General features: G+C 32.4%; 2 protein-coding genes and 3 non-coding genes across 5 annotated transcripts; 1 reads left to right on the top strand and 4 right to left on the bottom strand.

Moving 5' to 3' along the window:
- Positions 1–4,021: 4,021 nt before the first annotated feature.
- Positions 4,022–4,772, bottom strand: LOC132312528 (glycine-rich protein 5-like). Its single transcript, XM_059810919.1, has one exon. It carries the CDS (start codon positions 4,687–4,689, stop codon positions 4,213–4,215), a length of 477 nt encoding a protein of 158 aa, XP_059666902.1. The 5' UTR covers positions 4,690–4,772; the 3' UTR covers positions 4,022–4,212.
- An 8,306-nt stretch (positions 4,773–13,078) lies between these two features.
- LOC132315532 (small nucleolar RNA snoR31) lies at positions 13,079–13,169 on the bottom strand. The gene has a single exon (XR_009483715.1). It is a non-coding gene; the product is annotated as a small nucleolar RNA snoR31 (small nucleolar RNA).
- A 107-nt stretch (positions 13,170–13,276) lies between these two features.
- Positions 13,277–13,379, bottom strand: LOC132315157 (small nucleolar RNA R30/Z108). Its single transcript, XR_009483590.1, has one exon. It is a non-coding gene; the product is annotated as a small nucleolar RNA R30/Z108 (small nucleolar RNA).
- Positions 13,380–13,503: 124 nt separating this feature from the next.
- On the bottom strand, positions 13,504–13,603 carry LOC132315505 (small nucleolar RNA Z107/R87). The gene has a single exon (XR_009483692.1). It is a non-coding gene; the product is annotated as a small nucleolar RNA Z107/R87 (small nucleolar RNA).
- A 2,043-nt stretch (positions 13,604–15,646) lies between these two features.
- LOC132312527 (protein ORANGE-GREEN, chloroplastic-like) lies at positions 15,647–27,074 on the top strand. The gene is made up of 8 exons (XM_059810918.1): positions 15,647–16,014; positions 17,469–17,583; positions 18,609–18,725; positions 18,961–19,047; positions 23,140–23,216; positions 23,717–23,844; positions 24,449–24,585; positions 26,974–27,074. The coding sequence occupies exons 1-8, from the start codon at positions 15,815–15,817 to the stop codon at positions 27,049–27,051; spliced, it is 939 nt and encodes a 312-aa protein (XP_059666901.1). The 5' UTR covers positions 15,647–15,814; the 3' UTR covers positions 27,052–27,074.
- Positions 27,075–27,762: the final 688 nt, after the last annotated feature.

The following is a 27,762-nucleotide window of genomic DNA, read 5'->3' as shown; positions in this document are numbered from 1 at the left end:
AAATAAAAGCTCGTTTTAAGTGAATCAACATCAATCTCAAATAGGCTCTAGTGTATTTAGCATTCCTAAATATTTAGGAAGCACGAACACTTCTACGAAGGAGTCGTAACAATGGTCATTTGTCCCACATCAGAATCGGATGTGATTGGGTATAAATAGGTGGGTATGTATCACTACCCAATAATTCGAGCTTTTGAGTAAATGGGCAAGTATTCACCCGTTACAGTTAGTATCAGAGCCAGACCCAGTCCTTAATCCGGTGTCACGCCAAGCGCTCGCCTGAAAGGCGTTTGGGTGAGCACTCCGGGTAGGCAAGGTGGCCCGAGCTGCAACGAGGGCGTTGCGAGTTTGGGTGGGGGAGAATGTAACAAGGGTCATTTGTCCCACATCGGAATTGGATGAGAAAGTGATTGGGTATAAATAGGTGGGCATGCAATACTATCCAATAATTCGAGCTTTTGGGTAAATGAGCAAGCGCCCACCCGTTACAGTAACACCAACACTCCTCGAACATTCCTCGAATACATGTCTGACACTTCATATAGGTGTCCATAAATAAAAATTAATTTTATTATTTCAGACACTTCACCGACACTTTGCGAACACTTCTTCAGCACTTCTCGGACTAACACAAGTCTACCCAGTAATCTTGAAAATAATATGAATACCAGCATGACAAAGTAATGAAATAATGGTATATATGATATAAAAATGATTACAATAATGACATAATTTCATTTTCTAATTCATTCTAGAGCAACACTTAGTATAAAAATTAAAAATGAATTAAAGTTTTATAATACTATTACTGAATAGATGTATAATAATAATAATTTATATTATTATGTAGCTATATTCATGCCGCACTCGTGTCTTACTTTTTAAAAATTCGACGTATCCGTGTCTGTACCCCGTGTCCGTGTCCGTATCGGTACTACATAGCTAAATATTGTGCCATTTCTTTACCAACCAACACATTTTTTGCCATTATAACTATATAATAAAGATTGGTCAAGAAGTTATAGCATTTCCAATCATAAATCTTAGTAAGTGAAGGATTATGACATATTTGAAGTATGATTTATAATAGAATTATGATACAAATTATACCGGAAGGATAAAGGCATTTGGACAGTACATGGCCAATAACATATGGACACGTTTTTATTAAAAATAGAACATGTTTATTTGTTACTACCTCTGTTCCAAATAAGATGTCCTGTTTGGGGAACCGTGACTCATTCGCGGTTCCCCAAACAACACATCTTTTTTGGGACAAAAGTAGTATTTGGTTACGTAGTCTCACTAGTGAGGACAGGGACGGAGCCAGAAATTGTTTTCAGGGACACATTGTAGTATTGTACACCATATCAAAAATTTATAATATAATGCACATATATATATATATATAGAAAGAGAGATATTTTTAGGATGAAATTAATTTATAGATATAGAATATAAAGATTAAGGAAACAATTTAGTATAAGGGTTAAGGAAACAATTTAGAAGAAAAAAAATAGGAAATATAAATATAATTCTATAAAGGCTCTGTTTGGTTAGAAGGAAATAAGCTAGAAAAGAAAAGAAATAGAAAGTGAATAAAAAGTGAAGTGAATGAAAAGAAAAGAGATTTTCTAACATGCATTTAGTTAGCACTAAAATTTATTCAAGAAAATTATAGAAAAATATTAGTTTGTTAGTTTAGATAGCATGAAAGTGAAAAGAAAGTGATTATGCATGCCAAAACTACCCTTATAAAGTAAAATGATGGATTATTAAATTCAAATATATAATTGTTTATATTCGTTTTTATTATTTATATTTAGAATAAGGCTTCATAATATTTCCTATAAAACTAATTATTAGTTTAAGATAAACTAATTAAAAAAAATAAAAAATTAGAGATGTAGAGGCCATATTACTGTTTGGGAGAAAAATAAAATATTTCACCATATAAAATATATAAATATATAAATATATATATATATATATATATATATATATATATATATATATCCAAACCAGATTATGAGTGGCTAGAATTGCAACATAGAGCAGACAATTAAAAAAAAATAAAAAATTCTATTTAGAAGTAGAATCTATTTTGAGCAATTTTACCCAAATTATCATTGACATTATGTATATATAATATAATTTGCCTTGCGAACTTAATTACCTTAGAATAGAAGTTGTTTTGGAGAGAACTTTGCATGATTAAATTACTGAGTAAAATAGGGACTGCAACTAAAAATTACTGAGTAAAATAGGGACTGCAACTAAATAAACGTTTCTTTCATGCGAAAGTGTGATTTTTGCTGGAAAATTTTTGTTTTCACTGGAAAATTTTTGAAGAAAATACTCAATAAGGGAAACTAAATTTTTCATTAGTTTTCTCATTCTATCTATTAAAACTCTAACAAAGTTTAATTTTTTTTTTTTTTTGGTTTTTCTTTTCTATCTGTTTCCACCTAACCAGACAAAGCCAAGGGAAGGAGAAAATTCAAAATATATATATATATATATATATAATATATAAGAGAGGAAGAAAATCTAGAGAGGCACGGGGCCTTAACTCCCTCACTCCCTGAGTGAGGACTAAGTATTATCTAAAGTATGTAGGGTCTCAATTACGTAACAAACAACTAGTAGAATCAGAATTGGAGTGATTCGTGTTTAGAAAAAGGATTTAGAAAAGAGAGGGGAAAAGGGGAAAAAAGAGTAAATATTCCATGCATTTTTTACTTTTCATTTCCTATTCTTTTTGCTGATCTTTTTTCCTTTTACATGAATAACAATTTAAAGGTTAGTTAAAAAATATGAATTGTACAATTGTTTTTTTATTTTTTTATTTTTTTGCAATTAGCCTTTCTATTTATTAAATTTTGCAATTTCATAGAGATTATTTGTCAATGAGCTTATGAAAACGTAGATGTAAAATTTCGTTCACGAGCTTATACAGTTGCTAGAATTTAAAGGTTTCAATTGAATCAAGTCGGTCAAACTTGAGACTGTTGAGACTCATTACTTTTAGGCTTAGATTTGGCTAGACATAAACTCTCGGTAAGCTTGAAAATTTCAAGTAGTCAAGAAAATTATTATTAATGTGCCAAGTTAAAGTCTGGTATCATATTACGAGGTTCTTAATAGTTGGATGTAGTGGTAAGACTCACTTAATGGATGATTTAACAGTTAAAAAGTTCCAGAGTACGGACCTGGAGTATTGTAAACTTTCATACTTTTTTGCGCCCTTTTGTATTAAACAAATTTGCAGAAATGTCATTCATGAAAGTTATTCGGTCGAGAATGGTGAAAAAGAGATGTTGGTCTCCCTTGGCACCGAAAACTGACAGCAGCAGCATTCATCCTTGAATCTACAGAGTTGAGTGAAAATGTTACGGTTGGTCTGCCAATGACAGCTACATATTTTCTCTGTTTTGATTCAATTTATAGTAGTAATTATTGGGATGTGTCAATGGGGTGTATCAGTTAGTGTCTTCCCAATAAATGATTTGGCATCAAATTGTGGTTAGCTGACAATTGCGTGTCAGACATGTATCTGGCACGGCCACAGCACCCCCTAAGAAGTGTGTTCATGCTGCCGAGGAGAAAGTGGATGGGTCGCTCGATCACTGACACTCACACCACATCGTAAGGCTTGCCCAAATCTATCAGTTTGTTGAATTAGCTCAAGTTTAAACGACATTCAATATGAAAAGTCATTCACAAGAGTAATGCCTGATGAGAAGGTATAAACTAAAAATGGTGACTTCAATATACGAAGAGATCGCTATTGCGGAATATATGGAAAAAGTCATATGTCACAGTGTATCTCAAGAAGATTATTTTTTTTTTTTTGAATATGTAACCTCCATGTTATCATGCAACAAGCTTACTATTGAGCCAATATTGGCTATGATAGAAATATCATACGACTTTAAATCTACTTGGCATTGAATGAAATATTGAGGAAACATACAAGGAGTATAGTTTTATAGAGAGAGAGAGAGCTGCATGTAGCTAGTTATGAAAAGTGCAATAACTCATATTATAATCGCACTAGTAGCACAATACAGGATATATTAGTAAACGCAAGTATATAGATTACACACCATGCAACATATATATAATATAATATATATATATATATATAGATAGATATATTTTAAATTGCATATATAACTTGCAAACACAAACTTATCTACAACAGTTTCCTCAACCATGGTTGTTCTTGTCCCTGGGGACCAAGGGCGAGTGATTGCCAGAACCACCACTTCCACCACCACTGCCACCTCCAGGACCACCAGAACCACTTCCAGATCCATAGCCACCTCCACGAGCACCACCGCCACCAGATCCATATCCCGACCCGGAACCCGACCCCGACCCTGACCCAGAACCTGAACCAAACCCAAAACCCCTCCCAAAACCATTTGGGGACCGGCCCGACCCCGAACCGTAACCCCAACCACTTCCAGGGCTCGAACCCCATCCCCAGTTGTAATCCCAATTCGGACCATGGCCCGAACCACTACCCCCGGTTGGGGTATCGGATGGCCCGTTAGGGCCTGAAAGTACTTTGGACGAGGCCACTTTTGTTCCGCCAACGTTGCCGGCGGCGTTGGAAGCCCAAAAATGGGCGGAGAGCAAGCATAGAAGGACGAGAGAGAAGTGAAATATTTTGGGCTGCATTTTCTCTGCTCGCAGTGATGGTTCTTTTTGGGGCTGTATTGAGTACTAGCTTGTGAGTATTGCAATTGAGGATGAGAGTGAGTTAGTGCACGGTTAGTGCTATTTATTAATGGAGTCTGGTGTGACATGAGCACCCGTGACACGAACGACCCAAAGCGTGTGTACTTGTCGGGATGAGAGGGTGTGGGGTCACAATATATATATATGTGTGTGTGTGTGTATGTATATCATAATATCACCACGTATTATTTGCACCACCGCCACCAACTATTTGTAGCTAGGAAAGTAAATTCAACTAATGGGCATTTTTGAAAAAGTATATTTAGTTTTGAGTTCAAATTTGGCCAAGTCCTCTATTATCTACCTGAATTTAGTGTTTTTTTTTTTTTTTTAATTCGGCATGTACCATCTACCATTTTATAGAACTAGAGTTGATTTTCAACCCATGATTAATTTAGATCAAAGCAAGCATGATGTTTCAGACAACTAAATATGTAGAGAATCTACCATTTCAATGTTATACACTAATCATAGTGAAACTAGATTACTAAGACCAATTGAGGAACAACTTGTTGAAAATCTTTTATGAAAGAACGAAACTAAGGGCAAACATCATTGTTTTCAACCCATGATTGATTTTTAAAATATCATTTTATTAAATAGATATTTGAGGCACATTGCATGTTACCTTTTTAGTATACTTATTCTACCTTGTTAGTATACTTATTCAATCAAATTTTAGTATACTTATTCTACCTTGTTAGTATACTTATTCAATCAAATATAGTCAATATCTACTCTTATTCTTTCATAATCTATTCTTAAAATTTCGAAGTTTCTAAATGTTTTTATGCGATGTACAGAAAGTGTTGTAGTATATTTAACGAAACGAATTTCAACCCTTACACATGCCAACACTTACATCATATGAGCTAAAATTCATTAGATGTGGTAGTACACGTACCGCACACCGCAAAAGATTTCAACTTTTCGAATTTGTGTTCACCCAATAAGAAATTATTAATGGTTAAAAACCTATCAGGAAAAAAAGGTCATTTTGATGAATTCAAGATGCGAAATTCTTTCAGATAAATTACGGCCTAATAAATAATTGATGGAGAATGGGCCTCTCAAACTTTTCGTGATTGTAGCTTTTAGCCGGCCATGCCTTGTCATCATATGCATACGTGTACGATTAGGATAAAAATGATAGTGAACCGACCTTGATAGTCCAATTTGCGATGACGTGTTGATGACATAACTCATTAAGCTTAGACATATAATCTATGTTGATGACATACACTTTTAAGAGAGCTCTACGTGTTCGTATTGAACAAGTATTCAATATTTTATATATGTATTCGTAAATAAATAAATAAATTATTATTATTTTGGACACTTTCTCAATACTTTTAAACACTTCTTGAGCTTTTAGACTAGTACTTATAAATATTTCTAACACATACGTACTCAATAATTTTAAAAATAGTATAAACACATTTTAAAGTGTTTAAACTTTTTTCTTGAAAATTTTTTAGCATTATACACATATGACGGTAAGCTAAGAGCATTAAATAATATTTGTTCATTTAAAAAATAAATACTATAAAAATTGTTCATAAACACTATGAAATATATTTAAACAATATTTGTATAAGCACTATTTGTTCATTTAAACACTATATGTAAGAGCATTAAGGGTTTAACTCATAGTATAAAAATTAAAAATGAATTTAGTTTTATAATATTACTATTCAATATATGTATATAAATAAAAATTTATATTTATATATAGTCATGTTCAAATTATAGTTGTGTGTTTTGTTTTTTTAAAATTTGACAAGTTGGTGTATCTGTGTCGTGTCATATTTCCATATCTATATACATAAGCATATAATGATAGGGTTGACTGAAATAAATTTATTTTTATTTATATATTGATCATATGATACAAGAATTCGCTCGTAAAATATCTAAGAAAATGATGTCAATTACTGTAAAAACAGTTCAAGAGAGAAGAGAATCTACTCGATGCCCTTTTTAAATTGGATGCATAACATTATATATATATATATATATATATATATATATATATATATATATAAAAGTAGGGTGTATCCCCTTTTACACCGATTAATAAGTGCGAATGGTTGGGTGTCCGCAAAAAACAGGTTCTTTTCTTCTTCTTGTGCTCTAGTAGTGGATCAAATTTTGACCACCACCTTAGGGGATGCATCATGGGACAAAATGTTGACAAGTGTAAATTCTTTTCGTGATATTCTTCATGATGCTTTTACTAAAAATTATATATTTGCACGATTAAGTGTAACCGAATAATAAAAAATTAACACAAAATGCATCCCACCTTCCAATTTCTCTTTAATGTGTTGTACATATATATATATATATATATATATATGCAAGTCATTTTTGTACCCACTAGAAAAATCTAAAAGCTACCTCACACGTGTATGGACCCTATTCCACTTCTCATTCTTCTACGTCAAATCAATATATATATATATATATATATTCTTTGTGAGGGTCACAAATTCACAATGATGACATTCAATCAATTCCTGCAAAATGTACAGAGTTGTGTGACTTTTTTCTGTAATTAAAATGAACACTTTTTTAACCTAGACATTTTATCTTATCAATGGTTTCGGATACACTTTTTCTTCTTGTTTGCATGTTGTAAACGCACTTCAGACAATAAATCGTGGTTTAAGACAATTATTTTTAAAATATGATTTAGTGTATTGTAACAAAGGCTTCAATATCATTATTTTGGGATTCGAAATAATTGCTTTGAATCACAATTTAAGACTATCTTCATTTATAAGTTAATTGATGTTCTAATTCAATTTGAACTCATGTTCAAGTTTATTCGTAAAATTATATTCGCATAGACCTAATTTTTTAGTTGAATTTTTTTTTTTTAAGCTTTTGACACCATAATTTCAAGTTTCAACACAATTATTTTTAGCTTTAAATAATTGTGTTGGACCATAATTTATTGTGTTAACCGCGACACCGCGCTATATCACAGTCACGATAAAGTGTAACGCACATAATTTCAAGGGTTAGTTGTTTGCTCACTATTCTTTTCACAAAATTCACAAAAGTTTAAAAACCCGTATTCATGTATAATTTTCTCCAATATCTCAATACATATGTGAGCTTTGTTTATCATCTATATAGCTTTAAATTTTGATAAAGTTTTGATCCAAGTTAGCAGGGGAGGGGGAGGATGGAGTGAGTCAACCCTCACTCCCACACGACCTATGAAAATGTCTATATCAACTGGGATATTCAGCTCATCCCCTTAACCAAATGCATACTAAAAACTTAACTTTTCTTTATTTCACTTTTATTTTTCCCTCTTAAATTTCCGTTCAACCAAATAGACCCTAAAGATTGGTTTCATAGAAAAATTCAAATGATACATATGGATTAAAGATTGGTTTCATCTAGAAATTCAAATGATGCATATGGATTAAAAAATAATAATAATAATTTGGTGATCGGTTTTTGCTACCGACATTAAGAATTTGCTATTTATTATTATTTTTTTTATAGCAAGAAAATTAGAGGTTAGTTATTAGAGGAATCCAATGATTCAAATAACACCGTACTTTGGTGAAATATTGTTTATTAGGGAGACCCTATTGGTTTGAAGTACCAATCCCTCAATGGCAACTATTCAAATGTATTGCCAATCCAAAATATCTACCCATTGGAATCCAAAATATCCAGAACTTAAGAAGAAGAAATAGTGTCAGGCCCAACTTTGGACATGTTTAGAATCTAGGGCACAAAGTAGATATGCCCATGGCCATACCTCACATGCACCCACTATCCAAAGTCAAGTTGGCCAACTCTTGCGGACCCAACCCCACAACTTCAACATACAACTTGAGTTAGCCATGCCCCAATCCATGTGTACTCCACTTCCCCTTTCACCACGTAGTTTGATTGGTGATCACAGTTCAAGAAATGGTCATCACTCTAATCTCATATATCTTGGACCAGAACAAAAACTAGGGCAAATTAAAGCGGGCCCGAATCTCTTTAGTGAAACAATATGACCTGTTCGGTCAAATTCGGATTGCACCTTATAAAAATATTAGGATGTTGCTAAGAATGGTAGGACATGTTCCTTTCAATTCGAAATGTATCTCACAAAAATATTAGAATATTTAGCAATATCCTAACATTTTTGTAAAGTGCATTACGAATTGAACGGAACAGAACCAGAACAAAAATTATGACACATTAAAACAGGCCCCAATTCTCTTTCATCCGATTCGGATTGCACCTTACAATCCGAGTTGAACGAAACACGATCTAGGAAGGAATTTTCTTCCCACTAAAGCCAGCTGAGTGAACACGTACCCATTATCTGAGCCAAGTTGGCTTAGGCCCCCTTACCCAAACTCTTCAAAACGGATCCAACTCCATAAGATGAACATGCATCTTGAGTTTATGCTGGTCTGACCCATGTGCATCATTCATCATTCAGAATTGACTCACTGGCATGCAAGTTGTATTGATAAATTTGATGGGCATATAAAAAAAAGTGTGAATTTATTGATTTTTTTTTTTTTTTGTGTTAAGAATCCTAACTAAAGTGAAAAGAGATATATTTTAATATAATAAATAAAATATGATTCATAAAATTTAATTTCAATGACTATTCTCAATTAAAGATTTAACGCATGAATTGAAGATCAAATGAGTTTCTCCTATATACATATATGTAGAAAATTTTTGTTTCTGGGTACTTTTGATTGATTGAGATTTTAAGTTTTATACATGCGCTCAAACATACATATAATAGTTTTTACTTATCGTGTTAAGTTTGGGTAAATTATGAAGTTGGCCTTATACACGGTAATAAAATAAAAATAATAATAATAATAATAATTCCTCTTTTCAAGTTTGGCAAATCTGCTAAACAATGTCCCACCCGTTAACCTGGACATTAGAACTGAACCTTAAACAGATCATTGTGACGATGGATTTGCCTTTTTTATTGACTCAAAATAGGTTAATAATTTTCAAAATTATAAAGTTACAAACTTACAATAATATATATATATATATATATATATATATATCTATATATATATTCCTTTCTCTTTCCATCCAAAAATATTTTAATGTTCCTAGTATAAAATAAATAAATGCACTTTTATAATTCATTTATTTTTGAATCACTAATATAATTTATTCATAACATTGATAACATCAACAAGCCCAAAGCTATACACATCACTCACCTCCCCATAATAGTTTTATAAATTAATTAGACTAGAATATTCAAGATTTGTATGAAACTTTAAAGAATACTTTACTATCTTAGATATTTTTTTATAATTATTCTATAGAATCGATTTAGAGTAGTGATTATACTTGCATCTATCAAATCTTATATTGAATTAAAAAGTAGTGTCACTCGTTCAATGATTTACACTTCTATAATCGTTGTAATGGTTTTAGCCTTGCCATTGCCTCTCTAATTTGCTAATTGATATCTCTGTTTACAGTCCAGATTTTACTCTCTATTTATAAGTATCTCCATCCTTAACAGACAGCTGAGATGCAATCTCACCATAAAGATCATTCCTTTATAACTTTCTCCGATCTTTACTACATATCTACAAATATGTATAATATTCTAAAATTCTTCATACCACCCTATACAATTCTGAAAAATTTTAGAATTTTTCATACACTTTTATAATATTCTACACATATCTAAAATCATTCACACAACTTTAGACAACTCCGAAAAACTCTAAAGACACCTCTCGTCATGTAATGGACACGTCCATCTTTCATACACTTCTATAATATTCCACACATATCTAAAATCATCGACACAACTCTAAATAACTTTGAAAAACTCTAAAAACTCCACTCACTATGCAATGTACATGTCCACCGGAAGTCGATAACCTTCGTCACCCTCAACATTTATCCTCTTGATAGCTTCAATAGTTTACTGAAAGGCTTGGTTGGGGTAACGGGACGAAAAGTCTAAAATTGTACATAGATGGTAAGTTAAAGTACTTCTGTTTCAACATGATAAAATAATTAAAAATTTGATATGAATTTGGGTCGAGCCGATTTAGTAATAAACCCGCCCACCACCGCTCCATGTACTATTAAAATATATATATATATATATATATATATATATATATATATAATATTTAAGGATGATAATTTTCTTCAAACCAGAGAGTTTTCCCTCCTTGCCCCGTTTCTAATGGGATGAATTTGGTAACCTCAGTTTGAGAGGGAACGGATTTAGTGATGAAGCCACAACCATCGCACCGATTATATATATACTTTTATTTATATATATATATATATATATATATATATATATATATATATATAATATTTAATATTTTTAAAACCTTGCTACTTTGTTAAAAGTGTCTCTTAATATATTAATAATATTCTTAAAACCTTGCTACTTTTTTAGAAGTGTATGTTAATATATTAATAATAGTCATTATTTAGTAATCTTATTCAGCCCAATTTTAGCAAACTAGAATTTATATTATTCACTATAATCTTATTATTGAGTCCAATTTTAGCACATTAGAATTAATAATATTCACTATTTAGTAATCTTATTATTCAGCCGGATTTTTTTTTTCTTCTAAATAATATTTTTATTTTTACTAAAAAATATAAAAGTGAAATAGTCCACGGAGTCAATTGATGCAATATTCCGTAAGAAAGGAGATGGAAGGCGGTAAAGAAGATATGGATGTAACTTTGCCAAATATTGTATGGATTGTGAATTCGGTGTTATGTATAGGGATTTTTACTAGTACATAGGCTTAAGACCCAAATACTACCATAAGATAAAGTCAAATTCTTAATTTATCAAGAAAATGAGGGACCACATAACTTTTTCTTACAAATGAAAAGGCTATTCAAGTATTTCTCTAAAATGGACTATTTTTTACTTTAGACCACAAAATAATTTATATTGATATTTTGACCCAACAAAATATGTTATTATATCATAAAAGCTTTAAAACATAAAATAAGTTTACGGAAAGATCCTTGAACAACTATTTAATATTTTTAACTAACTATTTTTCTTTACTTTTTAATTAAGATGGATTAATATGGACTTATAGATTTCTTTAGACAAAAGATCTTATATATAAATTAAATTTACCAAAATTGAGTGTATTAATGTATTGAGTGTATTAATGTATAAACAGAATGTATACATATATATTTTGTACATGAAATAAAATAATCCAGTTTGCCTTGTTCCAAATTCCTTTTCTTATCTAATATATAGATTTTATTTATCTAGATAATGTAGATCAGAATTTTCTTAATTTTACAGAGTTGACTCAAACCGTTAAGGGGGCGTTATGATTTAATTGTTATTTTATTCCCTATATACTGTTTAGTTAAATTTAATTGATATAATAACATATTTAATTGATATAATAACATATTTATTTTATTCCCTATATACTGTTTCGTTAAATTTCCTTATTTTATGTTTTAAAGTTTTTATGATATAATAACATATTTTGTTGGGTCAAAATATCAATATAAATTGTTGTGTGGTCTAAAGTAAAAAATAATACATTTTAGATAAATACTTAAATAGTCTTTTCATTTGTAAAAAAAGTTGTATGTCCCCCGTTTGCTTGATAAATTAAGAATTTGACTGATCTTACGGTAGTATTTGGGCCTTAAGCCCATGTATTAGTAAAAATCCCGATGAAAAATCCCTCACATAAAATACATAATAATCATCCTTCACGAATGAATAAATTTATCAGAACCATGAGACCTGCAACTGCACAAAATTCTTATTCCAAGAGCATCTCCCACAATAATTCTCAATACTATTTAGAATTCTCAATCCAGAGACGTCAATATCACGATCTGATACAAACTTTAACAAGCATGTGTGAGGATCACACAAAGAAAAGGATCAAACAATGTCCATATACTTTGTGATGCATAATTATATGAAAAGGATCCAACAATGTCCATATACTTTGTGATGCATAATTATATGTTTTAACATAAAAAAATATAATTGTCATTTAACCAAATTTTATGGTCTAAAAAATATATATATATGTTAAGCTTGTAACAAAATTGATCCCAAAATAAAAATTAACTTGCAAAATAGTAACACAAAACATAGACTAGTTTCTATCCCATCATAATAAAAAATAAAAATAAAAAACTTTTTTGAAATCCGTTATTTAAAATTGCAATTTTAATTTTAAATTGAGATTAACAAATAAAAAAAACAAAAACCACAACAGAGCAAAAACATAACTAAAGAATATTACACAAGAACTTCAACAAACATTAAGAGTGACCAGATTCAGTAGCAAACTTTTGAACATCACTAGAAATGAAATCCTCAGATCAAGTGTTGGATTAATTATTTTTTGCTTCATCCTCATCAGGTCACAATTGGCATTTAAACATTACTAGTAAAGGAATATATAAATATATATATAATAGACACCAACAGATAAATTAAGAAATAAATAACAAAAAATTGGGAAAAGGGTTACTCAGCAGTGGCAATAAAAAGTTATAGGTTCGATTCTGCCAGCAATCTGTCCTCAACTTGAGTTCAGAAGAGGGAGCTTTTTATCCTCATAGCAACCATTATTCCCCCACAAATAATACAATAAGTAGTACTAAGAAAAGATTCAACATATCAGATACATATATACATACATACATACATATACATACATATATATATATATATACACACATATAAATAGAGAAAATCGCTCAGTTCAGCGGGATTATCGACATGCAAATTTCTCTAGAGAGAGAAACCTGCATTCCGGTCTGTTGAGCTTGAATTTGAGTCGTCACTGCGATCTTCCAAATTTCAACATAAAATAAATACCAATAACAATGAAAATAAAAGAAAAAATTGACAAAAATCAACACGAAATTAAAAGAAAGACCTAGATTTTGCTAGTGAAGGAATAGAATGCCCCATCATACGAAAGTGAAGGAGGCACAATTTGTGGGAAGTCTACGAGGTGCTATGAATTTATAGGAAGTGAAATTAGGGTTTTTTTTCTCCCAACACCGCCTAAGGTTTGTTTGTAAGTAAGAAACTGCGGCCCGGTCCATTGGTTTGTTAAACGGCCCGGTCCATATATGCTCTAATGTGGGAGGTCAGACCATCCCTCTTTACTCGTCCTCCCCTAATAGGGATGATTCAATAACGGTCTCGATCCAGATCCAAACTCAAACCCGGCCTGTGAGAGAAAAGAAAATAAAGAATACCATTAATTATGAGAGAGAAAATGAAAATTAAAATGAAAATGAAAATTAAAATAAAAATAAAAAAAATCCTATTGGATAAATTATGAAGTCAATATATATATATATATATATATATATCATTTTTGTTTGAAAAATGTGAATGAGATAAAAGAAAACAAAAAAATAAAAATATATTTTAACTAAGATACTATCATATCCTAATATTAAGTTTGGACTCAAATATCTTTTAGATTTCTTTTATTAAAATGTTAATGTTATTTTTTATATTATGAAAGTATCACTGAAAACTTAAAAGTTAGTGCCAAGTGTCACTTTTCACATATGAAGCGACATCGAATTAAATATCACTTGTAATGGATTAAATTCTTAAAATCACATAGAGTGTTTTTAATATATAGTCCTCTTTCACAATACAAATATTAAAATGGAAATCTTTAGGTAAAGTGTAAAAGAAAAATTATCAGTTGTACCATATACCGTGAAATCTTCTGGCTTTAATTATGTTGATTTTGTCTGGATAGCTTCCATTTTGTTATTTATTTTTTCTTTTTCCTTTCCACAAAAAAGCAAAAACAAGGATTGAAAAGATATTTTGCTGAATTGATTGTGATTGTACATGTATTATTTATATATTACTCCCTCCATTTAAAAAAAAAAAATCCACATTTTAACAATACCAATTTAACATTCTTACATTGATTTTATAAAAAGTAAGTCACCACATCATTGCGGACTCACTATGATAATTGGTAATTCAGTTACCACCAATATAATAAAAAAAAAACATTAAAAATCATCACCTTAAAATGTTAAGGGTTGTAACTTGTAACTTAAAAAATCCTTCTTATAAATTTAGGTGAAAAAGTTTTTAGATAACTATAAAAGAGACAATTCTATAAAAAACAGACATTTTTATACTGAATTTTAAAAAAATTGAACTAAGAAGAGTTTTTGTATAATTTTTTTATTCTCAATTTTTTAAAAACAAAAAATAATTTTTAAAGTGACAAGCCAGTGTGAGCTAGATTTCCTGAAACAGAATTTTTGAATGAGAGGGAGGATATTCATATTTTTACAAACAGAATTTGTGTTTGTTTTTGGATTTTGCTTTGTATAGTACACATTACCACATATTATTATCTTTTTAAAAAACATAAATAAAGGCTGACCTTTAAGAAAGCAAAAACAGAAAATCAAACTTCTTGTCAGACAAACCTTGAGTTAACTATTTTGCTTATATATATATTTAAAAAAATAATCTCTATCCATGGAAAGAATTTTTATTTTTTGTATTAAAAAAAACAGACTAAAAAACACATTGCAAAATTCAACATTATCCATTCCATATATGGATAATTTATCCATCCAAATACTCGACAGTTGCAAGAATTAGACCAGATGGGTCTCTCTGTTGGACACTTGTGGAGTCAAACCAAATTGCCTCCACTCAAATTTCACTTTATTATAGTATTGTTTTCGAAAGTTAATTCACTTTATTATGCGGAGTATTCACTTCACTATCGCATTTAAACAAGAAAAAAACAAACCAATACCCTCCATACACGTAGCAACAACTTCTCTCCCCTTTGAAAATACCGGTACCCTCCCATTACACTTTCGAAAGATACTCCGTTTGTCTTCATCAACGCACCATGAAAAGGAGAGAGAGAGAGAGGCGTTTGTAGAGAGAGGAGAGAAAGAGTGATCCCAGATAGAGAGGAGCGTTTGTAGGGAGAGGAGGAATAGGGATCCTAGAGAGAGAGAGGGGCTTTTGTAGAGAGAGAAGGGTTTTAAGATGCTATGTTCCGGTCGAATTTTGGCGGGCTCATACCATACAACGCCATTGTTTCTTCACAATCACGCACTATCGAACTCCATATTTCTTCAAGGAAAGCTCAAATCGAACCTCAAATGGCGATCATTGGCATCGGAGCCTGAATCTTCTTCGTTTGCACCTTCAACTGAATATGATTCAACCGATAAAAACGCCTCTGGGTAATCTAATATACTCTTCACGCACACGAACACCTATATATCTAGGTATATTCCGTTATTGTTGTATTTTGTGTTCCATAGTTCATATTAATTTTTCGTGGCTAAATCGCAGATTGCTAAAGCTTATGATATTCTGCTGTACATTTATTTTTTGATTTTACTTGTTGAGTTTATGCCTATACCGATTAACAAAAACGCATTAGATCAACTTAGTTAAATAGCTTACTCAGTAATTCAGTATGTCTGATTAGGACTGTTTTGGAAAAAAAACAAATACAATTTTAGGCTGAATATGTCCGTTCCAACCAGGCGCTCTTTACACTCATACAACAACTACTACTGTTATTATTATTTTTGTAGTGGTAAATCAATTTAGAGATGTTTAAGAGAATAATTAAATGAAAAAGTAAAAATGCTTTCCGGACAATCAGCAGGTGAACCATTTGAATCAGTTATAATTATCTTAGGAATCTTTGAAACAAACCAGATCCTTGTGGCTCAAACAAAAAGTGATTGAATCCGATTTAGAGAAGTGAGTGAAAGGCATGGAACGAGGGTTCGAGATTGATCAGTAAGTGGAGGACCAGTAAGTGGAGGACCGATCCTTTTGCACTGCACTTAATCTGAAACTTGTATTGATCTTAGCTATGTATGGCTGGCAACTACACAACATCAATAATTATTAAAAGAATTACGCAGTGTTTGTTAGCTTGTGAAAGATTATATGTGGTTCATTTGGCCCTATTCAATAAGTAGCTGAATGTATTGACTGTCAACACTGAAATGCCCTTTTGTTGGAAACTATTCTAAATAATTTTTATTTTTTTTATTTTTTTTTATTGTTGTTATGAGTGTAGTCATTTCTATTACTGCTACTGCGTTCTCTATTTTGGTATAGGGGGTTCGGTAATACGTGCAAATAATTAATAAGTGCATAAATTTAAGTTGTTTGATCATGTTTATGAAGAAACATTGTGAAGGGATTGGTTGAAGACTGTTCACTTTGCTGATCCCTTATCAAATTATAATACAAGAAGGATTATGTTAAGATCTATATGGCCTCAATTTGACAACATTAGTTGGAAAAGTTCACATAGCATATTATCCAGTGCATTTTGTATGGCTTTGCTCTTTTAAAACCTTCACCATGCAACATTACCATGCTTCCTATTAGACTTAACATTTAACTTCCTTTCCTGTAGTGAGTACAAATTGCACTTTCAAAAGACTGTGTGGTAACTATTCTTGTTCCTGGATGTCTTTCTCTACTATCCCAAACGCATTCAATCTGCAATAATTTAAAGAATTAGATTCTTGATTTCACAAAATTCACCAGATCAAGCATGTTTAGTCTTGTTAATTTATGGCTGAGATAAACCCAGCTAAAGATGCAAATTAAGGTGTGCGAATAATCCCACATTTAACCTGTTCATATGTGGTGCTTTTTGTTACAGCTTTTGTATCATTGAGGGACCTGAAACAGTTCAGAATTTTTCACAGATGGAACTACAAGAAATTCAGGATAATATTAGAAGTCGTCGAAACAAAATTTTTTTGCATATGGAGGAGGTGAGTTTTAAAAGTAGTACTTTGGTAAAATGCATTAATGCTACAATGTTATGATTTTAATTTTGCAGATAGTTATAGGTTAACTAGTAGATCAATTAATTTCCATCCTAAACATATTTTTGAAGGAGCTGGGATACTATACCTGAATTTGCAGAAATCTGCAATACCAGAATACTCTGGGATTATCTAACAACAAATACCAGACCCATTGCTCAAAGGACAAATGGATCTAATGGAAATGCCAGAATCAAATATAGAACTTGATTGAGAAACAGTTAGTCTTCACAGAACTACTTTTTAATCTCTGTTTATATCCCAGATAATCCTATTTGTCTCCGTGCAGCAGTTGATGTGATTGATGGAATGAAACTATAGCTAATGGTCAAATTTAATTCTCATTCTAGTCTATTTCTTTTTTTTTTTTTCCCTCTATTGCAAAGCTTTCTGTACATCTTCTCCATTGGGACATGGAAATTATGCTTGTACATTGAGATCTGCCCAAGAAAAATCAAAGAGAAAGAAATCTGGGAAACTGATTGATTTCAAGGAGGGAGGTACTTGGGAGCTCGACTCCAAATGCAGCTTTATGATATTTTTAGCATTGTTGTTGAATTTACTTCTGGTTTATGTAAGAATTGATACTCAAGTTAGGTGGCCTAAGAACCCTAGTTGCGATTCCCTAGATATTTTATATTTCTCTTCCTTGACCTTATATCTGAAGACAATTTTTCTTGCTCTAGCAAAGTTGTGATCGTTCGCTTGTTCCTCTTTCATATATGCATTTTCTTTCTTTGCTTAATTTTAGCACATTATGGTCGTTTATTCACTCTGGACGCATTCTTCTCTAACCTAAATCTCACTTTAGCTAACTTCTTTCAGACACAATATGATTAACATCTGAGCCACTTTTGCTTTGTGGACTGTAATGTTTTACATAGATATTACAATTGACATCGTCATTTCTAGTTCCATTTTTACTTTTGAGGCATCATATTATTGATACTTGTGTTCTCAAATTTTTTTAGGTCCGCAGGTTGAGGATACAACAGAGAATCAAGAATGCTGAACTTGGAATCGTAAAGGAAGAGCAAGAAAATGAACTTCCCAACTTTCCATCATTTATTCCATTTTTGCCTCCGCTGGTAGGATTTGTTACAACTAACAAAATATTTGTTTCATTCCACCTATCCTGTTTCATTTTTTCTTTTTTCCCAACTTATCAAAAAAAAGAAAAAAAAAAAAAAAAAAAAAAAAAAAAAAAAAAAATCCTTTTTCCTCTGTAATTATAAATCAGGAAATTCCTCTCCCCCCCCCCCCCCCCCCCACAATAACTTTGAAGACACTTCACTTGGTGACTGAACAAAATATTTCATGCAGAACTCAACAAATCTTAAGCAATACTACGCTACATGTTTTTCTCTTATTGCTGCGTTTATGCTTTTCGGTGGCCTCCTCGCACCTACTGTAAGTTTTTCTGCACTTACAATTAGAATCAGGGAAATAAATAACCAATAAGTTCAGAATATTAACTTTTGTGTGGGACATACTTTGAAATTCATCTGTGTGTGTGCACATGTGTGTCTATCTCACTCTCTCCCCCTTGTGAGTACGTGTGTGTCCCCAGGCATGCCATGCACCTGCCTTCGCCTGCATGCTTGCCCGTGTTGACGACCTGTAAGTAATATCGGGTAAAACATAAAACAGTAATCTCATATTTGTTATTGACCTGTTGGTGATCTTAGGTTTAATTGGATAAGACTTGCCAACTGCATTTGATGAGATTGCTAATTTGCTAATCAGAAATTATGTTTAGATCAAATTGGAGCGGAGTTTGGATCACACCAAGTACAAACTTTCTGTTGTGGCAGGCATACGTTTTTGTGTATGTGTGTGTGTGTAATATTTTATATCATGTACGGTAGATTCTTGAATTAAAATTTCATTTTCTTTTTGATGGGTAATACGCACTTTCACACACCCACCCACTAGTGTCTCAACGGAATTTGAAGCCTCTACCCTTCCACATGGGAGGAGAAGGAGATACTACTTGGCCTAGACCCTTGGTGGTATTCTTGAATTACTTATGCATTGCCTTGGTTAAAAATTCTTGTTATTATGTCGTTCTCTTTTCATGAGAGCGTGTTTGTGCATATACCACAAGTTATGTTTGGTGCAAGTATATTATATATATATTTTTTAATTTATCTTAATGTTGCCTTGAAAAGTGTCTTGCTAATTAATAAAGTCTTAGTTCATCTTTATTTTTATAGAAGTCTTGGTTAAGGTTTGGAAGTACCAAGTGATAGTTTACGGAAGTGGTTAAAGTGTTATTAATGATCTGTGAAGATTCTAAAATTCTATCCAGGAAAAATCAAGGGTCATTAGTAGCTATATTATAAAAGGAAAACCCTTTTTTCTCCGTTGTAACAAGTGTTAACCAATATAATTTTGAGATTTTGTTGCACCTTATTAGCACCCATGAGCTCTCTGCTTTTGACCTTGATTATGAACACATATTGAAAGAAGGTCACGATCGTTTGAAAGAGAACAATATGGGGATTATACATTCAAAATTTTAATTTGTATAAAGTAAATCTCATGCTTAAGAACTTTTATATTCTCTTTCTTTGACCCCGGGAGGTTTTTGACCAAACGGATCTGCATCCTTTGACTAGCTAGTATTTTTATTTCAGGGTGTTTTGATATAAATTTTTTATGACAAGATCGTTTAAATACGAGCAACACAATGATTTTTCGTACTCAAAATGTGTTACTTCAAAGGAGAGCTCATGAAAGTTGCCATGAGGTGCACCTCATGATAGCCTTTCTCATTGTCGTTTTGACAACTTTTCGTGAGGCTTTTCTCAGATTTCCCATTCAATCTTGGCTCCATCAATGATTGGAGTGATTCTAGTTCTTTAATACTAAAAGATGACTATTTTCTTATTTTTGTTTGCTTGCTACTTTCTCCAAGGAATTTTGAACTTCTATGTTAAATTATGTAAAGAACCTCTACACTCAAGTGAAAGGGTGATGGTGGATGTAGTACCACCCTGTCAGTATTCAGACCATAATTTGTACGTGAAAGCCCAAAGAAAGAAGAGGATGATGGACAATTTTTTATCTTCCAGGAAAATTAGTAGTATTTATGAAAAGTACAAATCCTTTCTGCCACATGGCTTCTCCAGGATAGGAGTTTGTAGAATATTTGTTTATGTTTTAATTTTCCCAGCTCTATGGATTTAATTATGACACCTTAATTATTGGGTCAAGTGCAGAAAACACCCCTAAAATATACTTACAGTGCATATCACACCCCTCACGTGCAAAAAACACCCCTAAAGTTTCAATTTTGTGCAAATAGGTCCTTCTGACAAATTTAAACCCTAAGTTGACTAAATTATCCTTGCTGAATCATTTTATAAAATATATAAAAATAAATAATTTTGTAAAATGACCGAAAATGATACTATTGGAGGATCCCCCTCTTGTGCAAAAAAACACCCCTAAAGTTTCAATCTGGTGCAAATAGGTCCCCCTGACAAATTTAAACCCTAAGTTGACTAAATTACCCTTACTGTACCAGTTTATAAAATATATAAAAATAATTAATTTTATAAAATGACAGAAAATGATACTATTGGAAGACGCCGACAATGGACAAGTAAAGATAAAAATATAAGGCGCCTTTTGGCCCTTTTGTTTCTTTGTTTCTTTGGGTTCCGCTCCCCTTTTGAGCGTTTTTAATAAAATCTTACTTATCAAAAAAATAAATAAATAAATAAATAACAAAAATAAAGTGCAAACTAAATCAAACAAAAAAATTTCAAACTCCGAAAACCAGTGCACATTGATATTGAGAATATTTTTTTTAACTTTTTTTATTTTGTTTAACAATGTTGTTACGAAAAGAAAAAAAAACAGTAGAAAAGAGTAAACCGGAATCTCAAAATTTTCAAATCTTTGTTCTACAAATTCTCAAAGTTTTTATTTATTTTTTTGAAAAGTAAAATTGTATTAGAAAGCGTTCAAGAGGGAAATGCGTCCCAAGAGCTATACAAGAACCAAGAAATTCTTAAAGTTTTTTTAAAAAAATGTTTAGAGAAATATATATAGAGAAAAAAGTTTCAAAAAAACTATATATATAATGTAATGTGCACATAACACCCCTATACTATGAGATTAGTAGCATGTATACCCCCTTGGGCATTTTCAGAAGAGTAAAAGGAAAAACGGGTATTACAACACTAATTTATGTCAGAGGGGGTATTTTTGCACAATGTGAAAAGATTAGGGGTGTATTTTGCACCCTTTTTCAAATAGGGGATAAAAGTGCTACTTGGAGTATACTTTAGGGGTGTTTTCTGCACTTGTCCCTTAAATATTTGACTTGAGTTTATTCATAAATCTACTTACAACTTTGGATTTTGGCCTCAATGGTAAACTTTATTTATATCAAGAATTTTATCTTCTTTTTTTTTTTTCCTTCCTTTTTTTGTCATCTTTCGCGGGGAAACCTTTGTCTTCTAATAATTCATTACTGAAAGTATAACCCTGCATCAAGAGATACATGATTCTGGTATGTGGACCATGTCACTTTTTCTAACTGGTGCACTTAAAGCCTTGAAAGGTCTTCTTTGCACATGTCCAAACCATCTTAACCTATTTCCTCTCATTTTATCTCCAATTGGTGCTACTCCAGTCTCCAACCATCTCTCGAATGTGATCATTTCTAATTCTATCTTTTTTAGTCTTACCGCGCATCTATCTCAAGATCTCAACATTTGCATTTCTACCATACTCACTTTATGCAAATGTTGTGTTACATAAATTTTTGGGTTCGTCCCTGGGCAAAAATGTATGTGTAAGCCTACAATAATTGGGTATTCACTTGTTTTCCCTACAGGCATTCTAACTACAGTCACACAACCATTATACATGTCCTTTATTGTGTCAATGTATCCCTTTAAGACTTCTTTCTTTTGTAAAACCTCCATGTTAGGTCTCTGGGTACCTATCATAGGCTTTCTCCAAATCAATAAAAACCATACAGTGATCTCTCTTTTTCTCTCTGTATATTTCCATTAGTCTTCTCAGTAAGTAATAGCCTTTATCGTTGACCTACCTAGCATGACTCTAAATTGATTCTCTGACACTTCCGGCTCTTGTCTTAGGCGTTGTTCAATCACTCTTTCCCAAAGTTTCATAGCGTGACTCATTAATTTAATACCACGGCAATTATTATTGCAGGTCATAAATATGTGAAAAACAAAAAAAAAAAAAAAATTCATAAGATTGGTGAAGGGATGAAACTCAGAATATGTTGGAGAAAGCTTTTAGCAATTCTTAGTGTTTGGATGCCTATAAATTATTAGGTAATATAACATGAAAAATGGGGACGTGTTGAAAGTTGAAATTGTAGTTGGTGAAATAGATATTGAGAAATGAGAAATAATCCATTATGATTTACTCCAAAGATTGGTTTACTAATATGGACACTTGAGGTTTTTTCTACTTCCTAACCCTAGTTTTCTATTTTTCGGATGCTTGTTTCAGTTGGAACTTAAGTTGGGACTTGGAGGCACATCATATGAAGATTTTATCCGTAGCATGCATCTGCCTATGCAGTTGAGGTATATTAATGCAGTGGGAATGTAATTGTTTATATTACCACCTTTTTTTTTTTTTTGATCCGGTTGTTCTGTACTTCACAATTTCTTTCCTTGAAATAGCTTCATGAGCCGCATTTGTTTTCTTTAGAGTTCCTAATTGGTTATGGAATGATTTGTTAAAGGAAAAATGTAATCATGTTGTTCTTTGAACTATGAATTATATGTTTAATGTTGTTCTGTTCTTTTTGGAGCAATATAAAACGTTCCATAAATGGTTGTCTGACATATATCAATGGAGACAATGTAATATGAACTCACTGGTGATGAACTTCAGAACTGCAACGAAAAAAAAAAAAAAACTTCAGAACTGCAACTGGCCTTTAAAGTAAATAGACTTTCTTCTAATGAGTGGAAGTGTAAGAAACGTAAGTTTGGCGGCATCTTCAATATAAATTATTTAAATGATGATTATACAACGTTGCTTCTGTTTTGGTGCTTGAATCTCTTATTGCACAATGCAGTCAGGTCGATCCTATTGTGGCGTCTTTCTCAGGAGGAGCAGTGGGCGTGATCTCAGCCTTGATGGTAGTTGAAATAAACAATGTAAAACAGCAGGAGGATAAAAGATGCAAATACTGTGTTGGAACTGGTATGCATTTTGGAAAGCACCCGATTTTTAGTTCCCACTTCTTTAGTTTTCACCATATCCATTTATATATTCGTTTCTGATAGGTGGTTATTTGTTCATTCATTCATTCATTATTAAAAGAAGAAGAAGAGTAAAAGTTGAGATGGTTGATTTGCTTTATTTAATTATTTGTGGGTATACATGCAAGATTTTCTAACTCCATCCATGCTAAATCTGACTGTTATGGTCCAAAATCCATGTATAAAGCTCCGGGTTAGTGCAATTCCACTAGAATTTCTATTCGGTCCTTCCCCTGTGAAATTTACAAATTCACCTTTATGGTGTTCATTCATCAAAATGAGAAGATTGTGGATGGGAGTAATTTTGTGATCATGTAATCATTTAGAGTTGTAATTGTTGTTGAATTTTTGCAAGAATTTTCTATTTTTGTCTCATCTTCCGAGCCATTAAATAATGTTCTCAAAAATTAAAATTTTAAAAATCAACTCACTACATGCTAGTTTTCCTGCTCTCATCTGTCTCAAGGCTAGGAATTTTCCATTTTCACATTTCCTCTAGTCAAGAATTAAAAGTGGCCTGATGATGTATTAGCTGATTGATGCAGGATATCTTGCTTGTGCTCGTTGTTCAAGTACGGGAACACTGGTTCTTATTAAACCAGTAGCAACAGTTAATGGTGGGGATCAACCTCTATCACCACCTAAAACTGAGAGATGTTCAAACTGTTCTGGCACGGGAAAGGTTAGACACCTAAACCTTTCTAATCTGTATTTATTTTTTCTTTTTTTACTCTAAGTCTGGAATAATTTATTGCATATGAGGAACGGTCCAGTGGTCTAGCGGTATCGGGTCCTTACTTTCCAAAGGGAGGTCAAGGGTTCAAGCCTCAATGGAGGCATGTGTTTGTGAGTACCAACTAAGAAAAAAAATTATTGAATATGGATGGGAGGTTAGCTATTTCTGCTTGCCACAACCATGTATGTGACTCATACATATGTTGTTGAAACAATTTCCTGATCAAACCAACTTGATTGTATAGATTAAAAAATTACTGGGAAGACGCATTATATAGGAAGACAGATAGAGTGGATGTTTTGGGGTCATTGTTGGTTGTTTTGGGGTCATTGTTGGTATTACGGTTATAATTGTGGCCTTTATGTGTGAGACTTGAGTTTGAGGACAGATATTTGCAAATAATCCAAAAAGTTAGGTCAATAACAAGTCAAATATAATGTTGGCATTGCGTAATGGCTTTTCTGTGTATACACGCACACACTCGTACACATATATATATACATAAAAAATTTCTGAAAGTTGCACGTACTTACCATGGAACTCACTTTGTCAACACTTACCCTCCCTTAAGTTGATACCTTGCTAGGAAGACAGATACCCACATGCTTGGTAAACAAGCCTTTTATCAGCTGAGCGGCTCATTGATGAGTCCTTGTGATAAATTAAAATTTTCTTATATATATATTTTTTCCCGGTAGATAAAGTTTAAATTGAAAACAGGAAACTGTACATATACATGATTGCAAGGAGCATAGCTGCATACCCCAGAACCTAGATAACAAAACTCTAGCAGGCCAGGAAGCCCTAGAGGGCAAGGAAGCGCTAAGGAAGGCAGCAAACAACCAAACTAGAAAATGAAACCAAAAGAAAACCGATTGCTAAGGATTTAGGAGGAGGGCTTTCTAAGTGTGAGAAAAGAAGAAGAGTCCATTTGGGGAAGGATTCCAAAAAACTGACATTTTGAGAAGAGCATTGATTAAGGATGGAAGAAGGATTTAAGATTGAAGAAATGAAGGACAAAAAGACTCTAACCCGTTTCCATTGATAATCAGCGATAATATAGGATACCTTAGCATTCTTGTGAATCTTGTTAACCCCAAGATTGTATGTAGAGTTGCTGGGTAAGGATTGATTGAGATTACCTCACGGCAACCAAGCGTCATATAAACAGAGTGCTACTGCCACTACCATTGTGAGATATCATGGGCCTGGCAGTATCTCTAAATTGGAGAATTTTTCTCCAACACCAAGAGCTATTCCTGTGGATAGAATGCTTCCAAAAACTTTTCATTTTGATGAGGTATTTCCTGATCCAACAGGACCAAATATTCTGCCGAGAATCTGAAAATAAATGCCGTATGTGTTTGAGAGTGGCAGCCTTGCTCCATGTAGCAAGCTTGGGAATGCCTAAACCACCTCTTTTTTTTTGGATAAGCAAACATTGTTTTATGAAGCTTCGGCATCAAATTGAGACCTTTCATTCCATTGAGAATTTGTTCCATTTGTTGAAACTTTGGAAGGAATGATGAAGAGGCTAGCCTAAAAAAGCTTGAAAACTGCAAACGACGGTCTTGATCAACTGAACTCTACCTACAAAGAAAAGGTACTTTGTTGCTCTAGGAAAATATCCTGGCAAGCAACCTGTCAATAAGGGACGTACAGTCCAAAGCTGAGAGTTTAGATGCGAGTAGTGGGACACAAAATCTCTCACCGGAAGATGACCATGCTTAAAGCCAAATAACTAAATGATTGAGCTTTTAATAGGCTCAGAAACCCAGAAAGAAAAATGAGACTCTTTGAAGGGGGATTAGGAAGCAAGCCAGAGAAGGAAGAAAAAAGGTTTAGGGCATTCTTGAGAACTTAGGTAGAGTGGAGATCACCATGAGACACCTACTAAAGGTCATCAATAAAGGAAAAGTTAGACATATCCGAATTTTTACGACTCCAATGGAATAAAAATTGAAGGTTTTCACTGATTAATTTGTTGATGATGGAGGAAAACCCATCCATTGCCAAAACAAAAAGGTTGGGGATAAAGGAGGGAAATGCATGAGCTCAAAAGTCCCAAAGATAATTACCAATTGATGGATTTATTAGCTTTTCTCAAATAAAATTTGAGGGCACATCTAACTCACACACACAAATACCCACTATGGGGCTCATACCCCTCACCTCTCCTTTGAGGGAGGAGAGATTATACTAGTTGGGGTAATGGTTCTGTGGTTACTTGTAATATCCTTTGTTGTTGTTGTTGTTTTTTTTTTTTTTTCAAGTTCTCGAATTATTTAATTTGATGAATTATGGCAGACACGTCACAAAGGATTTGTTTTGCAGGTCATGTGCCCTACATGCCTCTGTACGGGGATGGCAATGGCAAGTGAGCACGACCCACGAATTGACCCCTTCGATTAGAATTTTTTTTTTTTTTTTTTTTTTTTTTTCGATGTAATTTTTTTCTTCTTGCTAATGCGTCATTTTTAATTAAAAAAGCACATTCTGTACATATAAACTGTTCAATATTTTAACACACTTCTAATAAGATTTTCTGTAATCACAGAGCATCAAACTATTCTACCATTCTAGGGAAGAAGAATTATTAGTCATTATAGAACTAATCACAATCAGGATTTTCTACACCTGCAAAATTGTTAGAGACTGATCATTTTTCATATGGGATGACCACAATTTTTGCCAAAAATCAACGGAAAGATATCAAAAGGCTTAGAAGGTTACAATTTTGATCAATGTAGGCCAACATAATAAATCCGATGGCATCAAATGTTTTACGTATGACCATTGATAGAAGCATTTACCTTCACCAAGTGAACATATTTTGCAACAAAAATTCTCTTTAAAATCCTTTCATGTTCCTATAATCATTTTTTTTTTTTTTTTTTTTTTTTTTTTGACACTTGTATAACACTAATCTCTCGTGTCAATGTTGACTTTCACTTTCTCCCGAAGATGTTAAAAGGACTATCATACCCATTGTACTTTTATTGCTTGTTAACAAAAAATATTTGTTTCTCTATGGACATAAATAACCTTTTCAAACTTTTTAAGGGCAATCTTGGGTTTTAAATAAATATTGAGCGTGACATTAGCAGGCAAGAGTATTAGATT

The sequence above is a fragment of the Cornus florida genome, unplaced genomic scaffold (genome assembly GCF_030987335.1).
Source record: "Cornus florida cultivar Cherokee Brave unplaced genomic scaffold, ASM3098733v1 CherokeeBrave_3.0.0_Hap2_Chr06, whole genome shotgun sequence".
Classification (NCBI taxonomy): domain Eukaryota; kingdom Viridiplantae; phylum Streptophyta; class Magnoliopsida; order Cornales; family Cornaceae; genus Cornus; species Cornus florida.
This window is presented reverse-complemented; position numbering and strand designations above follow the sequence as displayed.

Coding starts and splice junctions, on each gene's coding strand:
- LOC132312528 (XM_059810919.1), bottom strand. CDS start 4,689: ATGCAGCCCAAAATATTTCACTTCTCTCTCGTCCTTCTATGCTTGCTC.
- LOC132312527 (XM_059810918.1), top strand. CDS start 15,815: ATGCTATGTTCCGGTCGAATTTTGGCGGGCTCATACCATACAACGCCA. Junction 19,048..23,139: donor GTGGCCTCCTCGCACCTACT/GTAAGTTTTTCT, acceptor TGCTTGTTTCAG/TTGGAACTTAAGTTGGGACT. Junction 23,217..23,716: donor CATCTGCCTATGCAGTTGAG/GTATATTAATGC, acceptor TGCACAATGCAG/TCAGGTCGATCCTATTGTGG.